The sequence below is a fragment of the Coffea arabica genome, chromosome 1e, assembly GCF_036785885.1.
Source record: "Coffea arabica cultivar ET-39 chromosome 1e, Coffea Arabica ET-39 HiFi, whole genome shotgun sequence".
Taxonomy (NCBI): domain Eukaryota; kingdom Viridiplantae; phylum Streptophyta; class Magnoliopsida; order Gentianales; family Rubiaceae; genus Coffea; species Coffea arabica.
In genome coordinates, this window is record NC_092311.1 from 42,850,174 (window position 1) to 42,871,428 (window position 21,255).

The 21,255-nt window shown below is 35.9% G+C and overlaps 3 protein-coding genes across 3 annotated transcripts; 2 read left to right on the forward strand and 1 right to left on the reverse strand.

Annotated features, from left to right (window-relative positions):
* The first annotated feature begins 4,855 nt into the window (after positions 1–4,855).
* On the forward strand, positions 4,856–6,137 carry LOC113741542 (receptor-like protein 33). Its single transcript, XM_072071502.1, has 3 exons — positions 4,856–5,185; positions 5,273–5,382; positions 5,567–6,137. Exons 1-3 carry the CDS (start codon positions 4,856–4,858, stop codon positions 6,135–6,137), a joined length of 1,011 nt encoding a protein of 336 aa, XP_071927603.1.
* A 1,736-nt stretch (positions 6,138–7,873) lies between these two features.
* LOC113725598 (receptor-like protein Cf-9 homolog) lies at positions 7,874–11,924 on the forward strand. The gene is made up of 2 exons (XM_027248870.2): positions 7,874–10,960; positions 11,471–11,924. Exon 1 carries the CDS (start codon positions 7,887–7,889, stop codon positions 10,890–10,892), a length of 3,006 nt encoding a protein of 1,001 aa, XP_027104671.2. The 5' UTR covers positions 7,874–7,886; the 3' UTR covers positions 10,893–10,960; positions 11,471–11,924.
* A 6,122-nt stretch (positions 11,925–18,046) lies between these two features.
* LOC113704719 (putative pentatricopeptide repeat-containing protein At1g02420) lies at positions 18,047–20,377 on the reverse strand. Its single transcript, XM_027226595.2, has one exon. It carries the CDS (start codon positions 20,010–20,012, stop codon positions 18,444–18,446), a length of 1,569 nt encoding a protein of 522 aa, XP_027082396.1. The 5' UTR covers positions 20,013–20,377; the 3' UTR covers positions 18,047–18,443.
* Positions 20,378–21,255: the final 878 nt, after the last annotated feature.

The window sequence follows — 21,255 nt, forward strand, 5'->3', positions numbered from 1 at the left end:
GAAATTCATGGAAATCTCCTGGATCATTAATCGGAAAATGCTTGTATGCAATTACCTGGACAATTAAGACTGCTTAAGAGTAGTGGCTAATTTCAATCCATTCTTGATTATCCTACAACAATGACCAAACTTACCCTAAATCCTTAATTATCACTATTTAATGAAACAACAATAATCAATTAGTTCAGTATATTGGGTAAGATGTAGTTAGTACTACAGAAGATTCTACTCGGATGAGATGTAAAAATTTTAGTAGTAGTTTAAGACTTAGCTGGCAATTTACCTTTATTTTTTTTTTGGGCAATTTGCATCCTCAGAAGAACAAAGGAATCTTTTTCTTTTGGAAAATTTCTTTTTCTAATGTATATTTACGTGGACCATGAAGAGTATAACTACATGGAAGCTTTGATAGGCAATTCACTAGTTGGACACTGTCTATAAACTACCAGGATCTATCTTTTTTTAGACTAACTTACTGTAGAAGAAGGAAGAACAGTCAATATAAAGTTTTCCTTTGAAAGCCTTTTGAACAGAAATTGTACTCTATGAATGACATTTACTTCAATTAGAGATTGGTGCCAAAGAAATGTATAATTAGTTTCTTTTATCTTCTAACAAGATACTTTAGTGGTCAGGTTGTGATCTCAATATTTAGAGGTCTTGGATTTTAATCCTCTTTTTTTCTTGCCGCTTTTTAAATCTTATCCCTTTCTTACTGTATTTTTTTTTTTTTTTTTAAAAAAGACCCTTTGAATTGCTATGTTGACAAAAGAATTATTCATTATCAATTACTGGTATTTGTTCTAATTACAATTTGTTTATGCACAATAATAAGTTTATAATAGTTTAATTAACATTTTTTATTTCTACATTACTTAGCATTTTCTCTTACGAGCCCACTTTTATTACTTGATCATGCCATTGAATTTTTATTTACAAATGTTTGTAACAATTTTATCTTACACTTTAATGTGTTAAAATAGATTTCATTCAATAAAGGACCATGAAAAAAAAAACAATTGCTGTCTAGTATTCCTTTGCAAAAATTTATTGCCAAATAACAGAAATGTGTTGCAGTTCAGTGAAAATTGCTAAAAAAAAAAAAATTTAAATCAATTCAACCATCAGACTACTTCTTATATAATTTCGGAAACATTCATTTTGAAAGTTCTTGAAAACTTTCCCAAAAAATTAGTAGACAAATAAAAGAATGGTATGGCAACTATACATAATGTGTGTCTTTTCAAGCTTTAAATTGCTCTTCTCAATTGCCCTGATATTGACCGCAGGAAGAAAAACATGTTCTCAGAACATCTTCCTCAACTTTGTCATGGAACAATTGCCCAAAGACTTTACAAGAAATTTATATCAGTACAAAAACTATCACTATTCAGAAATTAAGGATGGTTGAGTTTGACCACCATTGTGTTTAAAAGAACAACTCCATTATTATGGTAGTATGCTGGTAATACATAGTATGCTGATACATGTTTGTTGAAAAATGGTAGGCAAAACATACTTTTTTCTACACCTGTTATCTAATGATATTATTACGTTTGAATAATCTCAAACCTCTATAATGCCAAGAGTTTCTGGGAAAGAATAGGTGAAGATAAGTGACTTGCAGGTATCCATAAAATCAATACGCGTCTTTGAAACTGAAACTCTCAGAAGAAGCTTGGGCAAAATTTATTCACCATTGGACCTGAAATTAAATCAGAGAACCAGCTTGACTGGCTTCAGAGCTTTCACAACAAAAAGTAACTTTGACAGAATACTTCAGTGACTTTCTCTATCTCTTTTATCATTTCTTTTTCCCATTTATTGTTCATTAACAAAAAGAAGTCGATTCAAGATATGAGCCTATGAAAGGTTCAACAGCCAGATAATACTCATTAATGAGGGAAGCTAATCCAAAATGACTGAGATGGGTAGGCCACTTGGTTCCATGACTACTATATATGGTGGAAAAAATTAGAATCTATTAATTGTAGTTTCTGGACATTATATGGCAGTTATTCGTCTTTTCAAGCCTTAATGAGGATAGCAGATAATTCATATGGATTCTACGACTTTTGAAAGGATTTAGAATTCATTGCAATTATAGCAATTACTCATGAAAGGGATATATGGATGGTTAGATAGGAATTCTGTAGCGTGCTGGTAGCAGCCATCCAAAGAGAACAGGTCCATTTGTGCACAAAATAAAGTGAATGGAGAATATATATACATGCTACATCAATATTCAACATATACAAAAATGTGATCAAGGAAAAATGAGGAATCTAATAGTTCTAATGCTTACTTGCTACTTTTTATGGTTCAACTTTAAAGAGACTTCGGTGTCTTGTTCGTTTGTAATTTGATTCAAGGTTGATAAAAAGAAATTTTTCAGAAAATGTGAAATAGGGTAAGTATCCTAGTTTATTTAGTTGGGTATTGAAAGTTAATAAAAATGGAAATTATGGCAGTGATCCTCTTCATTTTTCCCCTCCAACCAAAGCAGTGATTTTTAAGAATACAAACTAGATTTTAAAAAATAGTTGTGGAGAAAACTTTTAACAAGTTTAAAATGCATAGTGTCCATCATAATGTAGAAGGGCAAGTAATTAGAACTCCCACGTTGGCTAAGCAGAAATATATGTTTGCTCTAGTAACATATTACATATTATTAAATGATTTTACTATGAGGTAGGGTACATTTTCCTTATAGTTTAGCAAAATGGAACAAAATTATAATAATTTTAAATTAATATAATTGCATGGTGAAATATCATCTGCCGCAAAATATATATATATATATACAAGAATTTGAGAATATTGGTTAATCAAAGAGCACCTTTAGCGACATGAGGATGAAAATTGCTCCTAGAATGTCTTCCTGGCCTTAGTCATTGAACGATTGCTCAAAGAGTCTGTAAAAAATTTAAGCCATTCTAACTTCGTCAGTATTTATGAATTTGACTGGCATTGTTTTCGAAGGAATGACTGCATTCATTAAAGAATCAAGCCAAAACTGAGACAAGTATGAACAAACAAGCAATTAGTAATTTATATCATGGTAATACAAGTTCATACAAAAAAAAAAACAAAACAAAAAAACAAAAGTAGGCAAATTAAGCCTACTTTTTCTACACCTGTTGTCTAATAATATATATTATTACCTTCCAAACTTTGTAGGTTTGTAAAATGCATCAATTATGGATCTTGCTGTAAAGATGTTAAGTATTAACTAAATTAACTAATTATTGAACTTATACTCATGGAATAATAAATTTTTTGGTAATGTGCTAATTAATCTCTAGAATATTTGACTTTTAATATCCAAGTCTCCCAATGGTGTGGAAATTAAGCTGTTCTTCAACATGCAGCTCCGTGGGACTTCAAATAAATACCTCTCTTCCATACAAATCCCGCGCCTTTATATAAACGGTTACAAAGTTTATCAAAGCAATAATGAAGAGACCGATAACATTTTATAGTACCTTACTTTTCTTCTTTCTTTTACAACCTCAAGAAGTGATCACTTTCACTTTCTTGGAAGATCATGATGAGGCTCTCGCACTGCTTCAGTTTAAGGAAATGCATAGCACATCAACTGATACTTCTCATGATTGCAATTATTTTGGTCAGTACTCATATCCAAAGACAACACATTGGAAACCAGACACAGATTGTTGCAATTGGGATGGTGTCACATGCGACAACCTCACCGGTCGTGTAATTGGGCTGGATCTGAGTTGTGGCCAGCTTCAAGGAGTCATCCATCCAAACGCTTCCCTTTCCATCTTTTCCATCTCCACGCCCTCAACCTTGCTTTTAATGATTTCATCGGTTCACGGATTTCACAGCGATTTGGCTCGCTAAAAAGTTTGATCCACCTCAATCTCTCAAATTCAAATTTTCAAGGCGAAGTTGCTTTGAAAATATCACACATTTTCAACCTAATTTCACTTGATCTCTCTTTTAATCTCCTGTGTAATTCTATGGGTTGCTCGTATCTAACCTATGAATCTAGTAATTTTGAAGCGATGCTTCAAAACTTAACCCATTTAAGAGAGTTGTCGCTTTCGTCAGTGAACATCTCATCCGAGTTAAGGGTGAATTTTTTTTCATCTTTGACATATCTAGATCTCTCATATACTGGAATAACAAGTAATCTACCAGCTAATGTATTTCATCTATCGAATATGAAAGTTCTCTCGTTAGGTGGCTATGAGAATCTTACTGTTAGTTTATCAAAATTAAACTGCAGCATTTTTTATTCTATGAGGCAGTTGGACTTATCGACGACAAGTTTCTCTGCTGCACTACCAGATTCAATTGGGTGCATAAGGTCCTTAAATTATTTGCATCTAGGAACTTGTCAAATTTCTGGTGTCGTTCCTAAATCAATTGGCAACCTTACACAACTTACTGAATTATCTCTAGAAGACAACTATCTTCTAGGGGAAATTCCAGATAAATTTTTACTATTCCGACCCTATCTTACCTTGACCTTTCTTCAAACCATTTTGCTGGGGTTGGACAAGATGTATTTGTGGACTTCAATAAGCTTCAAAAGAACCCTCTTCAAAATGAAGCTCCATGGAACACTACAAACAATGTGAGCATTTCCTATCCAGATTTCTGGCACTTGGGATTGTCTTCTTGCCAGATAAAGGAATTTCCAGAGTTACTTAGAAATTCAAAGAGCTTAAAATTTCTGGACCTCTCAAATAACAGGATTCACGGCAACATTCCAAGCTGGGTCATGTCCAAGACTTGGGATAATTTGCTCTACTTGAATCTTTCGCATAACTTTTTGACTGGTACCATAGACCAACTGCGGTGCAAATATCTGTTGTATCTAGATATGAGTTTCAACTCACTTCAGGGTCAAATGCCTTCTTCTATCTGTAACTCAACTTCTCTTTTCATTCTCGATTTGTCATATAACAATTTGGTTACCCCAATCCCTCAATGCTTGGGAAACTTCAGCCAGAAGCGCTACGTTTTGGATTTGGGAAACAATGGACTTTTTGGCACCATTCCCACCACTTTTTCACAAGGCAACTCTTTGAATATTCTTATGCTGAATAACAATCAATTGCAAGGGCCACTGCCACGATCTTTAGCTCATTGTGAAGAACTGGAGCTCCTTCATTTGGGGAACAACAAGATTGATGATAGATTTCACAATTTGGTTGGAATCTCTACCTAATCTACAGGTTCTCATAATCGATTTCACGGAGCAACTGGGAATTTTCAAACTGAAAGCCCATTTCCGCAGCTGAGAATCATCGATGCATCCTGCAATGAGCTCACAGGTGTTCTACCTACAGAACTCTTCAAAAGCTTAGAAGCAATGAGAAGCTTAAGGGATCACCGTGGGGAATATATGTAAGAAACTGGCTATGAGCTTGATTATTACATCCATTCCTTGACTTTAGTAATCAAAGGAACGGAGTATAGTCTTGAAAGAGTCCTGATAGATCGAACAGCCATCGATTTCTCAAACAGCAGATTTGAAGGACGAATTCCAGAAATTATTGGAACCCTTCATTCTCTTCTTATACGTACTCAGTTTCTCTCATAACAATCTAAGTGGTCATATTCCCCGGCCATTAGGGAATTTGAATAAGCTTGAATGTCTAGACCTCTCTTGGAACCAGCTTGAGGGAACTATTCCTGTGGAGCTTCTGAATCTGACATTCCTTGAATTCTTAAACCTTTCAGAAAATCATCTGATTGGACTCATTCCTCGAGGAAGACATTTTGATACATTTGGGAATGATTCATACAGAGGGAACTTGGCCTTGTGTGGATCACCATTGACTAAAGATTGTGGAAATACAGGGGCACCACCACCAGCCTCACCATTCGGATCTGAGCAACAATATGATCCAGAGTTCTTTGATGGATTTGCTTGGAGAGCTGTTGTTCTGGGATATGGTTGCGGATTAGTGCTCGGACTAGCCATGGGAAGTCTCATGTTCTTAACTGAAAAACCAAGATGGTTCATCCAGATTGTTGAAGTCATACAAACTGCGAAAAAGATCGAGGAACGAAATATGTCCACATACGAACTTGAGAACAGCAATGCAATTTACAAAATTGGTGGGCAAAACATACTCTTTCCTGCAGCTGTTGTCTAATAATTTTACTTCCTTTGCATAATTTCCATTCACATAATCAAATATCCTTGGAAATGATAACTTTTTTCTATGGCTAATCACCAGAAAATTTGACTTCTTATGTCCATGCCTCCCAATGGAGGTAATCAGGAAGGATCAGCAGTAAAACTGGCTTTGTTTCAGTTCCAGTTGTATCTGCTATGCACGTTTTAAGGTTCTAATAGTTGCTTCTTTTTATGATTGTCAACTTCCAGGTGCAAAGAGATTCTGATTCCCTGCAACTTTATCTTTTGCTTCATGGTTGAAAATGAAATCAAGAACATGTTTAGAAAATATGAAAAAAGGGGTATATCCCAGTTTGGTTTGCATATTGAAAGTGGTTCGATGAAAATTATGACAATAGTTCTCTTCATTATTCCCCACCTACCAAAGAGGTGATCTTTGAGACTAAAAACTAGGCTAGTGTGCTTTCAAATGCTTTACATTGACTAATCAACTTGCACCTTTGTGGGACTTGAATTGGAACAGCTTTGCACCATTCAAACTTCAATCGTTTACCCCAAGCTGATATGTGTAAACAGAGAGAAAGTAATCCAAGCGACATTTTTTGACTTTCTGGAAAAGAACAAGTCATCCTCAGTCTTTTGCAATAAATGATAGATAAGTGAAGCCTAGTCTTCATCCAAAATTGTCAGAAGTGAAATTCATGGAAGCAACTTGAACAGAACTTATTCTTCACTGGACCTGAAAATTAGAGCACCAGCGACCAGCATAATCTTAATTGGCTTTGGAGTTTCCCCACCAAATGGTACGACAATTTTGAGAAAAGGGAAGGGAGAGTTATATATTTCAAGAGAATGATCTTTTTTCACACTACAATGTGACAAAACAAACTAGGATGAAGGGTTTTGTGGAGTAACAAAATGCATCTTTCTGGAACGTTTCTTATAGTTAGCAGGAAGACTTGATTTTAGGATAGAAGCTCACCATATTACTTGATTTATAAGGTATAATTTTCACCAAATTAGGATCTACTAACAAAATTTATGGTGAAGTTCTTCAAATCACATGATCAATCCACGAGACAAAATCTAATAGCATGAACTAACTCGAAAATAAGGTTGAAATTTCTATTTTAACTACAAAAGACAATTCACATATCCTAGGTAAGGAGTCAAGAATAACCATATAATAAAGCACAAGAATACAACCACAAACTTCAAACAGCAACAAGTAACCATGAAATGGTTCATGATCCAATTAAAACAAGAAAAGCAAGATAGTTAAGTAATCTTAACAGAATGCTTATTGACTTTCTGCATCTCTTTAATCATTTTTTTTCCAATTTTTTGTTTTACAACAAAACAAAAGTGAATTCCAGATTACAGGTTCAAAAGTTCAGATAATACTCATGAACGAAAAGGGCTGAGATGGGTAGGCCACTTTGGCCCCATAGCTGTGATAATTAGTAGACTCGTTGATCCAAAGGCATTTATGGTGGAAATGAATTTAGAACGTAAATGTAGTTTCTTGGCATTACAAGTCTTTACTCATGAAAGACTTTTCAGAGGAGCTAAGGCCCATTCTAATTAGCCATTACTCATGAAAGGGATGGTTAGATAGGAATTTAGTAACAATGTGATAGAAGCCATCCAAAGAGAACTGGTCCATTTGTGCACAAAGCAAAGTGAGTTTAGGATATATATATATATATATATATATATATATGCTACACCAACAATCTGCACATACAAAATTTGATCAAGCAAAATGAGGAATCTAATAGTTTATACACTAGTGCTCCTTTCATTGCAATCTCGAGAAATTACCAGTTTGTCCTCCCTTTCACCTCATTTGTGTCACCATGATGAGGGTCTTGCTCTACTTCAGCTTAAGCAAATGTTTCAAACATCAACAGATGCTTCTGCCTACTGCGAATATGCATATCCAAAGATGATATCATGGAACAAAACTTCTGATTGCTGCACCTGGGATGGGGTAACATGCCATAGAGTTGCAGGCCATGTAATTGGCATAGACCTTAGTTGCAGCCAACTTCAAGGATCCATCCATGCTAATAGTAGCCTGTTCAATCTTTCTCGCCTCCAAAAGCTTAATCTAGCTTACAACGACTTCAAGAATTCACCAATTTCTCATGGCATTGGTGGCTTGACTAGTTTAACAAACCTCAATCTCTCCAATTCCAATTTCTACGGTCAAATTCCATCCCAAATATCTTTACTGTCAAATTTAGTTTCACTCGATCTCTCCCAAAATCCTATTGAGTTTGAACATCAGGATTTCCAACTGCTTCTTCAAAACATAACTCAGGTTAGAATACTTTCTCTTTCTAACGTTAGTATCTTCTCCGAGTTCCCCAAGAACTTTTCTTCATCTTTAACAATTGTGGATCTGGGTCAAACTCAAGTTTATGGTAAGCTACCAGACCATATTTTCTCTCTAGCAAAATTGCAACAACTCATACTAGATGGAACTCAAGTCACTGGAAGTTTACCGAACTTTAACTGCACTGCTTCATATATGTTGTCATACTTAGATCTTGCTGACACAAATTTTTCTGGGGAACTTCCCAACACATTTGGCTGCTTGAAGTTCTTGAACAGCATGTTGCTCGATGGATGTCAGTTCACTGGTCGCCTTCCTGAGTCAATTGGAAACCTTTCTCAGCTCACTACAATGTCTCTGACTCATAACAGTTTCAGTGGGCCTCTTCCATCGGTGATCTCAAATCTTGTCCAACTGGAAGTTTTAGACCTTACAGGCAACCAAGTGCAAGGCCAAATACCAGATTGTTTCACAAATCTCCAAAAACTAACTCAATTGTCATTGCCAGACAACCGTTTGGTTGGCCCTTTCCCATTCACCATTGCGAACCTTACCAATCTCCAGACACTGGATCTACGATCCAATTCGATAACTGGTCCTCTTCCATCAAACGTGAGTGGCCTTCAGGGATTGTCTTTTCTATATCTTTCAAACAACTCGCTCCATGGCACAGCACCGACATGGTTATTTAGCCTGCAGTTACTCACAACTTTGCTTCTCAAAAACAATCTCCTAACAGGACAAATCGAAGAGCTCAATGGAATGTCACTGATGAAAATTGATTTGAGTAATAACCAATTATATGGTCAAATTCCTAAATCAATTTCAACACTCCCATTTTTAGGTTTCCTTGACCTCTCATCAAATAATTTGAGTGGCGTGCTTGAACTATCCAGTGATAGTCTTGAGTACCTTGTTCTCTCTAATAATCGAATATCATGGAGCACCAGCGGGAATGTCAGCAACTCTTTACCAAACCTTCATCGTTTGGAGCTATCTTCTTGCGAGATGAAGGCTTTTCCAGAATTTCTCAGAAGCTCAAAGAAGTTAGAAGTTCTACAGCTCGCTGGCAATAAGATTCAAGGTCAGATTCCCAGCTGGGTGACATCCATGCCTTGGGATTCACTTCTGTATCTAAATCTATCTTACAACCACCTTTCTGGGATGGATGCATTACCTTGGAAGAATCTAAGGGTTCTAGATGTTCGATTCAACCAAATCCAAGGACAATTGCCTCTTTTCATTTGCAATTTGAAAGCTCTAGCAATTCTTGATTTGTCAAGGAACAAATTTACTGGTGCAATTCCTCGGTGTTTTGGGAACTTTTCTAGTCAACTTGTGGTCTTGAATTTGGAAGGAAATCGCCTGCAAAGGACCATTAATTCAATGGTATTTGCAAAAGATAGCAGATTGAGGTATCTTGGTCTGAATACAAATTTCTTGGAAGGGCCGCTGCCAGAAACTTTGGCCAACTGCAAGTACTTAGAAGTCCTTGATGTGGGGAACAACCGTCTGAAAGATATATTTCCAGCATGGTTACAAAATCTTACGGAGCTCCAAGTTCTTGTGTTGAGTTATAACAGATTCTTTGGACCCATTAGCATTTTCAAGGCTAAGAGCCCATTCCAAAAGTTGCAAATCTTCGCCCTCTCTTGCAATGAGTTCAGCGGTGTTCTATCTACAGAACTTTTGGAAAGCTTCAGGGCCATGATGAGCTTACAAAGCAACAAATCAGAATCTAAATACTTGCATGCAACCGGCAATACGACAAATTATCCATACTCTGTCAACATGACATCCAAAGGCTATGAGATTGAGTTCACCAAAATCATTAGAACTCTCACAACCATTGATCTGTCGAGCAACATGTTTCATGGGAGGATCCCAGATGTCATTGGAAATCTCTACTCCCTCAAGTTGTTGAACTTATCCAGCAATAACTTTTCTGGCCACATTCCACCAGCTATTGGGAACCTGAAATTTCTTGAAACATTAGACCTTTCAAGAAACCAAATTGGAGGAGAGATTCCAATGCAGCTAACGAATCTCACATCTCTTGAAGTCCTAAACTTATCATGCAATCATCTTATTGGGCGCATTCCTCAAGGCAATCAATTGCGCACACTTGGTGAAGATTCATACAGCGGAAACTCAGGATTATGTGGATTCCCACTAACAAAAAGCTGTGAAGAAATGCATGTGCCACAAGCGCCCCCAGACGAGGCATTGGAACAAGGCGAGGATTCGAGTTTCATGGGTGGATTTACCTGGAAATCAGTGTTCATAGGATATGGTTGTGGACTTGTTCTTGGCATAGCTTCTGGTCTTCTAATGTTTGTTACTGGAAAACCAAGAAGATTGGTAAGATTCATTGAAGAAGAAGCATATAGTAATAGTGTACTCTTGTTTGGAAAGAGAAAAACTGTATAATCAGCTGGAAAAACCAAAAACATGTCACAAGCGCATGGAAGAAGAAACTAAATATCCAGATAAATGAGGTAACTAGAACACACATTCTGTGATTTTATATTGTTTCCTTGTACAACTTTGTTATCTATATCATCAAATGTTTACATTCTTAAGATAAACTATTCTTCTCACAGTTGCCCTATGTATATTCAGTTACTTACTATCTTTGTGCTTAATAAGCTATTATTCATATAGCGGGTCTGGTCTTATATTTGTATAGCTGATATCAAGTTTTTGGAGCATGTCTCATTGCCCCATTATTCAAAAATAACAACTTTAAGATCTCCAGTCTATGAATCAAGATATCACTCAAGGCCATAACCAAAAGGATGACCTCACAGGATCCAAAGCCATTTCTGATAATTAGTGAGACTGATAGTTTATTGTGTTTTCACTGAATTTCTGATTCACTGAATTAGAATAGACAACTTTAAGGTTATGATACCTTTCTTTTTATTATTCTCATTTATTGATTTGATCAATTCATCTAAGCAATCACCATTGTTGTAGTTTAATGCGCTTACCTTTCATTTTTGTAGGTGGAGAAATTTGGGAAAGGGAACTTTTCATTCCACGTTAGATGTCTGAAGTATTTGTGTCAGACCAATTAATCTTTCACGGTTCTTCAAGTGCTGTCTGTTGAAAATCTAGAATATCTTTTTTGTACAGCTATAAATTCTATGTATATCCCATGATTTCTGCTCTATTTTAGGATAGAATAATTTACTCCCAATGTATTTTAGGATAGAATAAATTAGCTCCTCATTTCTAGGAGATTACAGATTTCATAAAATTAACAAAAGTCAAATTCCATTTGTATAAATGTTGTACAGAGTCTAGAACAAAATAGAACAATTCAGTTTTCTTTTTGTTCATGGTATCAGAGCTTTTGCTCTTGGGACCTCTTCTTGTCAGCCTTCAAAGCTGAGTGCTTTCTTCTTTTCAAGTCTTTATTGCCAAATGCAATTTCTAGCCTTAATTGCTGATTTTTTTCATTAGGCCTTCATTGCCAATTTTTTTTTTGAAACTTCCAACATGTATGAAACTGAAACATCAGAAATCAACTCCAATACCAAATCAGAAGAGACCTCAAATATTCCACAAACAGGGGATTTGCAGAATATCCAGGCAGCCTACAGGCTCAACGGAAAAAACTATTTGAAGTGGTCACAATTTGTTCAAACATTTCTCAAAGGAAAGGGCAAAATCAGCCACTTGCTTGGAACTGGACCGAAAAAGGGAGATCCTAAATTCGCTGCTTGGGATGAAGAGGATTCTATGGTCATGTCATGGCTGTGGAACTCCATGTTACCTGAAATAAGCGATACTTGCATGTTCCTACCAACAGCTAAAAATATATGGACTACTAGTCGACAGACCTATTCAAAGGCAGGAGATGCTGCCTTAATCTATGAGATCAAAACAAAGATCTCAGCCACTAAACAAGGCAACCTTTCTGTTACTCAATATGCCTATCTTCTGCAAAATTTATGGCAAGAATTGGACCAATATCGGCAGGAACTGAACTCCTTGTTACCTGAAATAAGTGATACTTGCATGTTCCTACCAACAATTAAAGATATATGGACTACTATTTGATAGACCTATTCAAAGGCAGGAGATGCTGCCCTAATCTATGAGATCAAAACAAAGATCTCAGCCACTAAACAAGGCAACCTTTCTGTTACTCAATATGCCAATCTTCTGCAAAATCTATGGCAGGAACTGGACCAATATCAATGTGTTCAGATCTTGTATAGTGAAGACGCAGCCACCTTGAAAAACTTTATCGAAAAGGATAGAGTTTATGACTTCCTTGCAGGTCTGAATGTGGAATTTGATCAAGTCAGAGTCCTGATATTGGGGAAGGAAAGATTATCATCTCTGAATGAGACAATATCATTGATTCGAGTTGAAGAGAATAGGCGAGAAGTAATGTTGGAGCCTAAAACATTAGAAGGCTCGGCAATGATTTCTACAAAGTCAAACAATAAGGAAACAAAGATAGGTAGTGGACGTACAGAGTCAAATAAAGACACAATTTGGTGCACATACTGCAAAAAATCATGCCATACGCGAGATGATTGCTTCAAACTCCATGGGAAGAAACAAGTCTTTAGTCGTAAAGGAGGTTCAAAGGAGGAAAAGCCCACTTAACTGATGGAGAAGACCAAACACAAGAAAAATCCAACCACGCTGGTATAGGAGAATTTAAGAAAGAAGAAATCGAAAAGCTAAGAAACCTCCTAAATTCCCTTGAAAAGTCCTCTAGTACGTGTTCATTGGCTCAATCAGGTAAGTACTCTAACTCTTATGTTTTAAGTGCCTCAAGCATGTCTTCTCTAGGCTCTTGGGTCATCGACTCAAGAGTTACTGACTATATGACTGATAGCCCAATCAAATTTAGAACATACAACCCATGTCCTGAAAATAGAAAAATTACTATTGCGGATGGATCTCCTATAACTGTTGCAGGCCAAGGGACAGTAAATCTATCAAATTCTTTGTCCCTAAATAATGTGTTGTACGTCCCAAAATTGTTCTCCAATCTCATATCCATCCATCAAATTACCAAAGATCTTCTATTCTACTCACTGTGTTTTTCAGGATTTAGTTACGGGGAGGACGATTGGACTTGCTAAGGTGAATGATGGGCTTTATTACCTTGAGGAAATGAGTGGCAACAAGAAGAACAATAATCAGTTATCCCTCACCTGCTCCTCAAATAATAAATCTGAAATTTGGGTTCATCATTTCCGTCTTGGTCATCCATCTTTTATTTTACTTAAAAATATGTTTCCTTCACTTTTTAAGAATAAAGATGTTATTAGTTTTCATTGTGATACATATGAAATTGCTAATCATCATAGATTATCATTTTCATTGAGTAATACAAGATCTACTAGACCTTTCTCTTTGATACATACTGATATTTGGGGGCCTTGTAGAGTTTCTAGTATTTCTGGAGCAAAATGGTTTGTCACATTCATTGATGATTGTACTAGAATTGCTTGGTTATTTCTTATGAAAGAAGAATCAGAAGTAAGCAGTATTTTTCCAATGTTTCATAAAATAATTTGTACACAATTTGGAAGTTTGATTAAAAGAGTAAGATTTGACAATCCAACAGACTATTTTAATCAAATTCTCTCATCTTTTTTTCAAAAAAAGGGTATAATACATGAGTCATCCTGTATAGACACACCCCAACAAAATGGGATTGCTGAACGGAAAAATAGACATTTACTCAATGTGACTCGAGCAATTTTGTTTCAACATAAAATTCCAAAAACCTTTTGTGGGGATGCTATTTTAACTGCTGCACATTTGATAAATAGAGTACCTTTCAAAGTGCTAAATAATCAGAGTCCCATTGCTGCTCTTTCCATTTTTTACCCTGATTTTAATGTCTCTTGCACATTGTCACCAAAAGTGTTTGGTTGTGTTGCTTTTGTACATGTTCATGCACACCAAAGAGGAAAACTTGATCCAAGAGCTTTAAAATGTATTTTTGTGGGATACTCAAACACAAAGAAAGGATACAAGTGTTATCATCCACCTTCAAAAAAAATTTTACCTCTATGGATGTCACATTTGTTGAAAATGAATCTTACTCTCAAAGTAACAATCCTCATCTCCAGGGGGAGAGTTCTTGGAAAGATAAGAAATTTTTCCTTAATTTTCAAAGTCCTACACTAAACTTGAAATCTTTCAAACCTGACCCTACACCAAGTTCCAAAGGAGAACATGTTAGCAGTGAATCTGAACCTGAATTTGAAGTTGAACATGCCAGTAAAGAAATTGAACCTGATCTTGGAGCTGAGAGAAAAACTGGTTTAAATCCAACTACACCACTCAAGGTCTACTCAAGGAAAAAAGTTCAAATTTCTGAACTTGTGCAAATCCAAGAATCTGAACCACAATCAGGTATTGAAAATTCTGTTCCTTTGTGTGTTCAATCTGATTCTGTTCAATTGCTGTTCAAAAAGGAACACGAGAACGCACTAAGCATCCAATCTCAAATTTCGTGTCTTTCCATAGACTCTCTCCACAACATAAAACTTTTCTTACTACCATCAACTCCATTTCAATCCCACAAACACTACAAGAGACACTTAGAAAATAGAACTGGTTACAAGTTATGAAAGAGGTGATGAATGTCCTAGAGAGAAATAAGATTTGAAAAATTGTAAATCTGCCTAAAGGAAAGAAAACAATGGGGTGTAAATGGGTGTTTACTTTGAAATATAGAGCTAATGGTTCATTAGAAAGGCATAAAGCTCGGTTGGTTGCAAAAGAATATACACAGGTATATGGGATAGATTACCAAGAGACCTTTGCACCCGTTGCAAAAATGAATACTGTGCATGTTCTTTTGTCTTTAACCACTAACTTTGGTTGGTGTTTATAGCAATTTGATGTTAAGAATGCGTTCTTACATGGGGATTTAGAAGAAGAGGTGTACATGGAACCTCCACCGGGTTTCAATGAAATGTTTTTGGAAAAGAAAGTGTGCAGGTTAAAGAAAGCTTTATATGGATTAAAACAATCGCCAAGGGTTTGGTTCGGAAGATTTACTAAAGTGATGCTAGTAATGCAATACAAACAAAGTCAAGAAGATCATACCTTGTTCATAAAACATTCAAAAGGAGATGTTACAGCTCTACTTGTATATGTAGATGACATCATCATCATCGGAAATGATCCAATCGAAAGAGAAACACTCAAAAAGTACTTAGCAAAGGAGTTTGAAATTAAAGAACTAGGAAGGCTGAAGTATTTTTTAGGCATTGAGGTGGCATACTCAAGTAAAGGCATCTTTGTTTCCCAACAAAAGTATGTCTTAGACTTGCTTAAAGAAACAGGCAATTTTGGATGCAAGGCAGCAAACACACCCATTGAGCCTAACTTGATATTGAATGAAGAGAAGGATGATAGCATAGTAGATAAGGAAAGATATCAGCCATTGGTTGGGAAACTGATATACTTGTCCCATACAAGGCCGAACATAGCATTTGCCGTAAGTGTAGTAAGCCAATTTATGCATGATCCAAGAGAGAAACACTTGCAGGCTGTCAACAGAATTCTATCCTACCTCAAAGGGACACCGAGTAGAGGAATTTTGTTCAAGAAAAATGAAGGATTGCTCATAGAGGCATATACTGATGTTGATTATGCAGGTTCTGTTGTAGATCGTAGATCAACTTTAGGATATTGTACATTTCTTGATGGGAACCTAGTGACATGGAGGAGTAAGAAGCAATCGGTTGTTGCAAGATCAAATGCTGAAACAGAGTTTAGAGCTATGGCTCATGGAGTTTGTGAATTGCTATGACTCAAAATAATACTTGATGACCTTAAAATCAAGTGGGAAGGACCTATGAAACTCTATTGCGACAACAAGTCTGCCATCAACATTGCACACAATCCAGTGCAACATGATCGCACAAAGCACATCAAAGTAGATAGACATGTTATTAAAGAAAAGCTGGACAGCGGCATGATTTGCACTCCATATGTAACATCAAATAATCAATTGGCAAATGTGTTAACTAAGGGAATGCCAACTTCCAACTTTGAAGACACTACATGCAAGATGGGAATGGAAAATATCTATTCACCATCTTGAGGGGGAGTGTTGAAAATCTAGAATATCTTTTTTGTACAGCTATAAATTCTATGTATATCCCATGATTTCTGATCTATTTTAGGATAGAATAATTTACTCCTAATGTATTTTAGGATAGAATAAATTAGCTCCTAATTTTTAGGAGATTACAGATTTCATTGAATTGACAAAAATCAAATTCCATTTGTATAAATATTGTACAGAGCCTAGAACAAAATAAAACAATTCAGTTTTCTTTTTGTTCACTATCAATTACTAAACTCATAGAAATCTAAATCCGCTTCAAAATTTCTCATTTTATGTCCTTTGTTCTTTTCATGTGTGAATCTTAGTGTGGTTTTGTAACACTTTGTAGAAGCTCAACGATTGATTACTAGATTCAGGTTTCTAAAAGATAGTCTCCATAATTATATGATTTAGGAAACCCAAACTAATGGTGAAAATAATAATTACATTTTTTCAGAAGCTCCTAAAGGTAGGAACTAATATTGAAATTCACCTTTACGAGACGGTACAGAAGCTATACATTGGTACATCCCAAACTTATTCAGAAAATGATCCATCTTTGTGTCAAAGTTCATTAAGGGTATACAAGAAGGTCCAACCACAAGCTAAACATTAGTTTTACTAGAACTAATTTTTATTAAACTTCAAAACATAAGCTAAATTATTTGACAACAAACTAGCAATGAATTGAGAACATAGGATTTTGTGATTCAACAAAAAAAGAGGAAACTAAGGATTATGTGGATTTGCACAAGTACATGTAACTTGATGTTACTGTTGGATCTTTTAATTGGAACGAAGAATAAAGGATGGCTTACCTAATTAAATTTACCACTACCAGGTCAACCTTCTTGTAGTTTCAGCATTGTTTTCTCAATAACTCACAGCTTCCCCATGGATTTTCTGCATTCAAATAATTTTGTCCTCAGCGTCAGAGAGAAGTCATAGACAAGTAATTTGATTGTTAAGAAACCAACATGTAAGGCCATTCAATTAACTTCTTAATCATGTAACTCACCTTTGTGCACAGAAATATGAGACTCTAAAAGACAAACCTTGAAATAGCATTTCTCCATTCACATTTAGTTTGATTTTATGATCTAAAGTAACTGCTGGTGTACTTGCGACACAAAATGAGAAGACTAACGTGCTTTGTGCGTCAGTTGAATGAAGCTAAAGGAAAGCACCAACAGAGTGCCCTGCGTCTGATGAACAAAAGCCACATATGGCAACACGATGAACATCTCGAGCTCCACGACAAACCTAGTTGCAAAGTTACCCATTAAGGAACATAAAAACGAAAGTTGAAAACTCTCTGATCGAACATCTTTAAAACCAACAGAACAAACTTCCAGAAGCAGCAAGTCATTCTGATTCTTGTGCAATCTTTTATCAATCCCACAAGGGTGGAACAAAACCTAGAAGCGGATTCAATTAATAACTCTATGAGTGACAAATTGTCATCAAAAGATTTAAGCTCTGAGGGAAACAACTACAACCAAAATTTTACTTGTGGTATACATCTAAATGAAAGCAATTTCAAAGTTTGAGCAGCCAAAAACATCAGCAAGAATGATGATTGCTACCCATAAAAGGAAAAAGAAAAAAAAGGATCAGATCAGCAGCTCTACTCAGCCACCACTCAAACTGATTGCAACATAGCTAGAACATGTTGACACTCTGCCTAATCTAATTAACAAGAAACTGGCATGTCATACAAATGCACTTCTGGACACGCAATTGCGAGAAACTGGCATGTCATATAGATGCACCTCTGGAGGCGCAATTGATAAAAATTTCTGCTGACATGGCAACAAAATGTTGATCTCAGCATCCTGGCAGTATACTTCATGGATGGAATAGTTGGAAAATTGTATTCAGCAAGTCATGGAGCCTGATGTTTCCAAGTCACTCTCTTCACTCCCAGCAAGTTTAATAGATCCGCCAAAAAGAGCCATCTTCTCTGACAAATTACGAAGAGCATCCTGCCTATTAGCCAATTCCATAAGCACCTTAATCCTCCTAAATGAAACATTACTTGGTTTTTGCCCTTTCTCCACCATCTGCAAGAAAGACCTCTCAGCCTCATCCAACTTCCCCATGTCACAAAGCAAATCAAACAAAACGTCAGAGACCAATATATAAGAGCCAAACCCCATCTCCACCATATCATTCCATAGCTCAAGTGCCATTTCAACCTTCTCGTGCCTTCTCAACAACCTGATCAAAAACATACAAGATTGAGTGTTTGGTAGACACCCTGTTTCCCTCATTCTCAGGTACAAGTTCCATGAACTTATCAAATCATTCCACCAATAAAATGTCCTCAACAAAATATTATAAGTAGTTGCATTTGGGCTCAACCCCTTCTTTACCATCTCATTCATCAAACCGTAGGCATCCCCAATCCTCTTTGCAATACAGAAATTTCTAATAGCAGCATTGTAAGCTGCGACATCAGGATAGCATCCATACTCTCTCATCTCTTCCAAAACATCCCTTGCCTTATCAGGTTGCCCCACAAGCCCCAAACCACCAATCAAACTCGTATATGTAATCACATCTGGACTAATATCCCTCTCCCTCATCTCCTCCACCACCCTATACGCCTTATCGATTTCTCTCGTCTTACAATACACATCCACCAAACAGTTATAAGAAACAATATCAGGTTCAACCCCCATTTCCCTCATCTCCTCAAAAAAGCCCTCGGCCTCATCAGTTGACTTCCAACCAGACAACAATATATTAAAAGTCTGCAAATTCGGCCTAAACTCATGCTTCAAGTTATGATACACATTCCTGGCATCACTCATACTCTTCTCTTGACACAATGTCCTAAACAGTGCATTGTAACAACTAGTATCAAACTCCAAAACAAGCCTTCGAAACCGCTTAAACGAAATCACAGTCTGCTTAACTGAACAAACCTTAGCAATCCTAGCTAAGACAACTTGAACAGTTCTTGAAGTGATCGAAGATTGATCCTTTTTCTTCGCTTCCACCAAAACCTCCCAAATATTATCAAATTTTCTGCTCCTACCCAAAACATACAGCATTGTATCCAAAGAAAATGCAGAATGCAAAAACCCCTTTTTCCTAGATGTAAACTTAAAGAATTCCAAAGCCTGTAATGGATTAGAATGAGAAAATCTAACCCTTTTCAGAACCTTATCAATTAAGTCATTTGAGAAAGGGATTGAAGCTGCTGCTGATCTCAGTGACTGTCTGAGTTCAACTGAGGTTCTTGAACTTGTTAGTATCCGAAAAACAGTCTCAACATCGTCGTTTACAGCAGGGGAGGAAGAAGTAAAAGGCGGGATTTTTTCAATTTGGGGAATGGAACTAAAGAAAAGAAGAGAATTTAAACAGGCATACCTTACTGTTGCCGTTGATGATGTACAAGAGTGAAGAAAAATGGGATTTCTGATAAAAAGATGGAGCATTTTTTTTGGGATGAAATCTGAATGAAGACAAGAACCAAATATTCAGACTCTATGCTACTGCTGCTCCTGCAGGTTTTCCCTCAAGTTTTCGAATGCATGAAATTTTTGGGATTTTTGTGATTTTGGGGTCATTTGTTATGCTGTGGTTTTGCCGCAAAGCGATTCTTCCAGCTGAATTGAAGTGAAAGAAACGCTTCAGGGATGCACCTCAGTATTCTTTTGTTTTCCTCTTTTTTGCCTTTTTTTTCCATCGGCGAAATAAAAAGAGAGAAAAAAAAAAGTAGGCTAATACCATAAAAATGACCATGGTTTTAGAACAGTCAGATCCAATTACTTTCAAAGGTCAAATTAGCACTTACTCTTGTTAGGCTGATTCTAGTTTCGATTTCAGTTTCTATCATTTTCAATTTTAGTATTTTTCTAGGTATAGTTTTCAGATTTTCTAGTACATTTAATTACTTATGATTATAAAATTCATTTTAAGAAAATATAATAATGAATTTAGAGTAACGAGAAACTAAAGAAAATGAATGTAAAAAAAAAATAAGGCTTTTATTCTATTATTAGCTAACAAGGAAGAGAAAGATGATAAAAAAAAATTTATGAAAAACACACCTCATATTTGTTGAATGTTTTACATAAAACAAAAAATACATAATTTTCTATCAAACTTGAAAAAAGAAAAAGAGAAAAATATCTCAATTTTCTCACTAACTTGCGCTTTATTTTTCTTTTGACTCAACATTTTAAAACTAGCGTAATACTGCTGAACTTTCGGTGAACCTCAACCAAAACCTTCAACCATAGTTCAACCCCGATTTCAATTTTCCAAATTAGTTATAATTCTATTTTAACAAATTGCTGATTCAATTCCGATTTGATTCCAATTTGAACCTGAACTTATGGCCATGGTTATTACTATTACGACCCAAATAGTGAAAACTTGGGTTTTTTTTTTTTTATGGAAATGGCACAACTTTGGTGTGAAAGGTAGCACAAGGGCTCATGCATCAAAAACAGAACCTGTTTCGTTGAAGCCCTTTTGGACAGTGGATATTACCGGCTCAGGCCATTGAATTTGAATTGAAGAAGGATTGCATCATGATATAAATAATTAGATTGTAAACGAATTGAATCGAATACAAAATCTATTCCCAGATTGAATTCTAGATATTAAGTCACACAACAAGCAGGAAAAAATAATAAAGTTAAAATTGGGACTTCGTTTATGTCACATGTATTG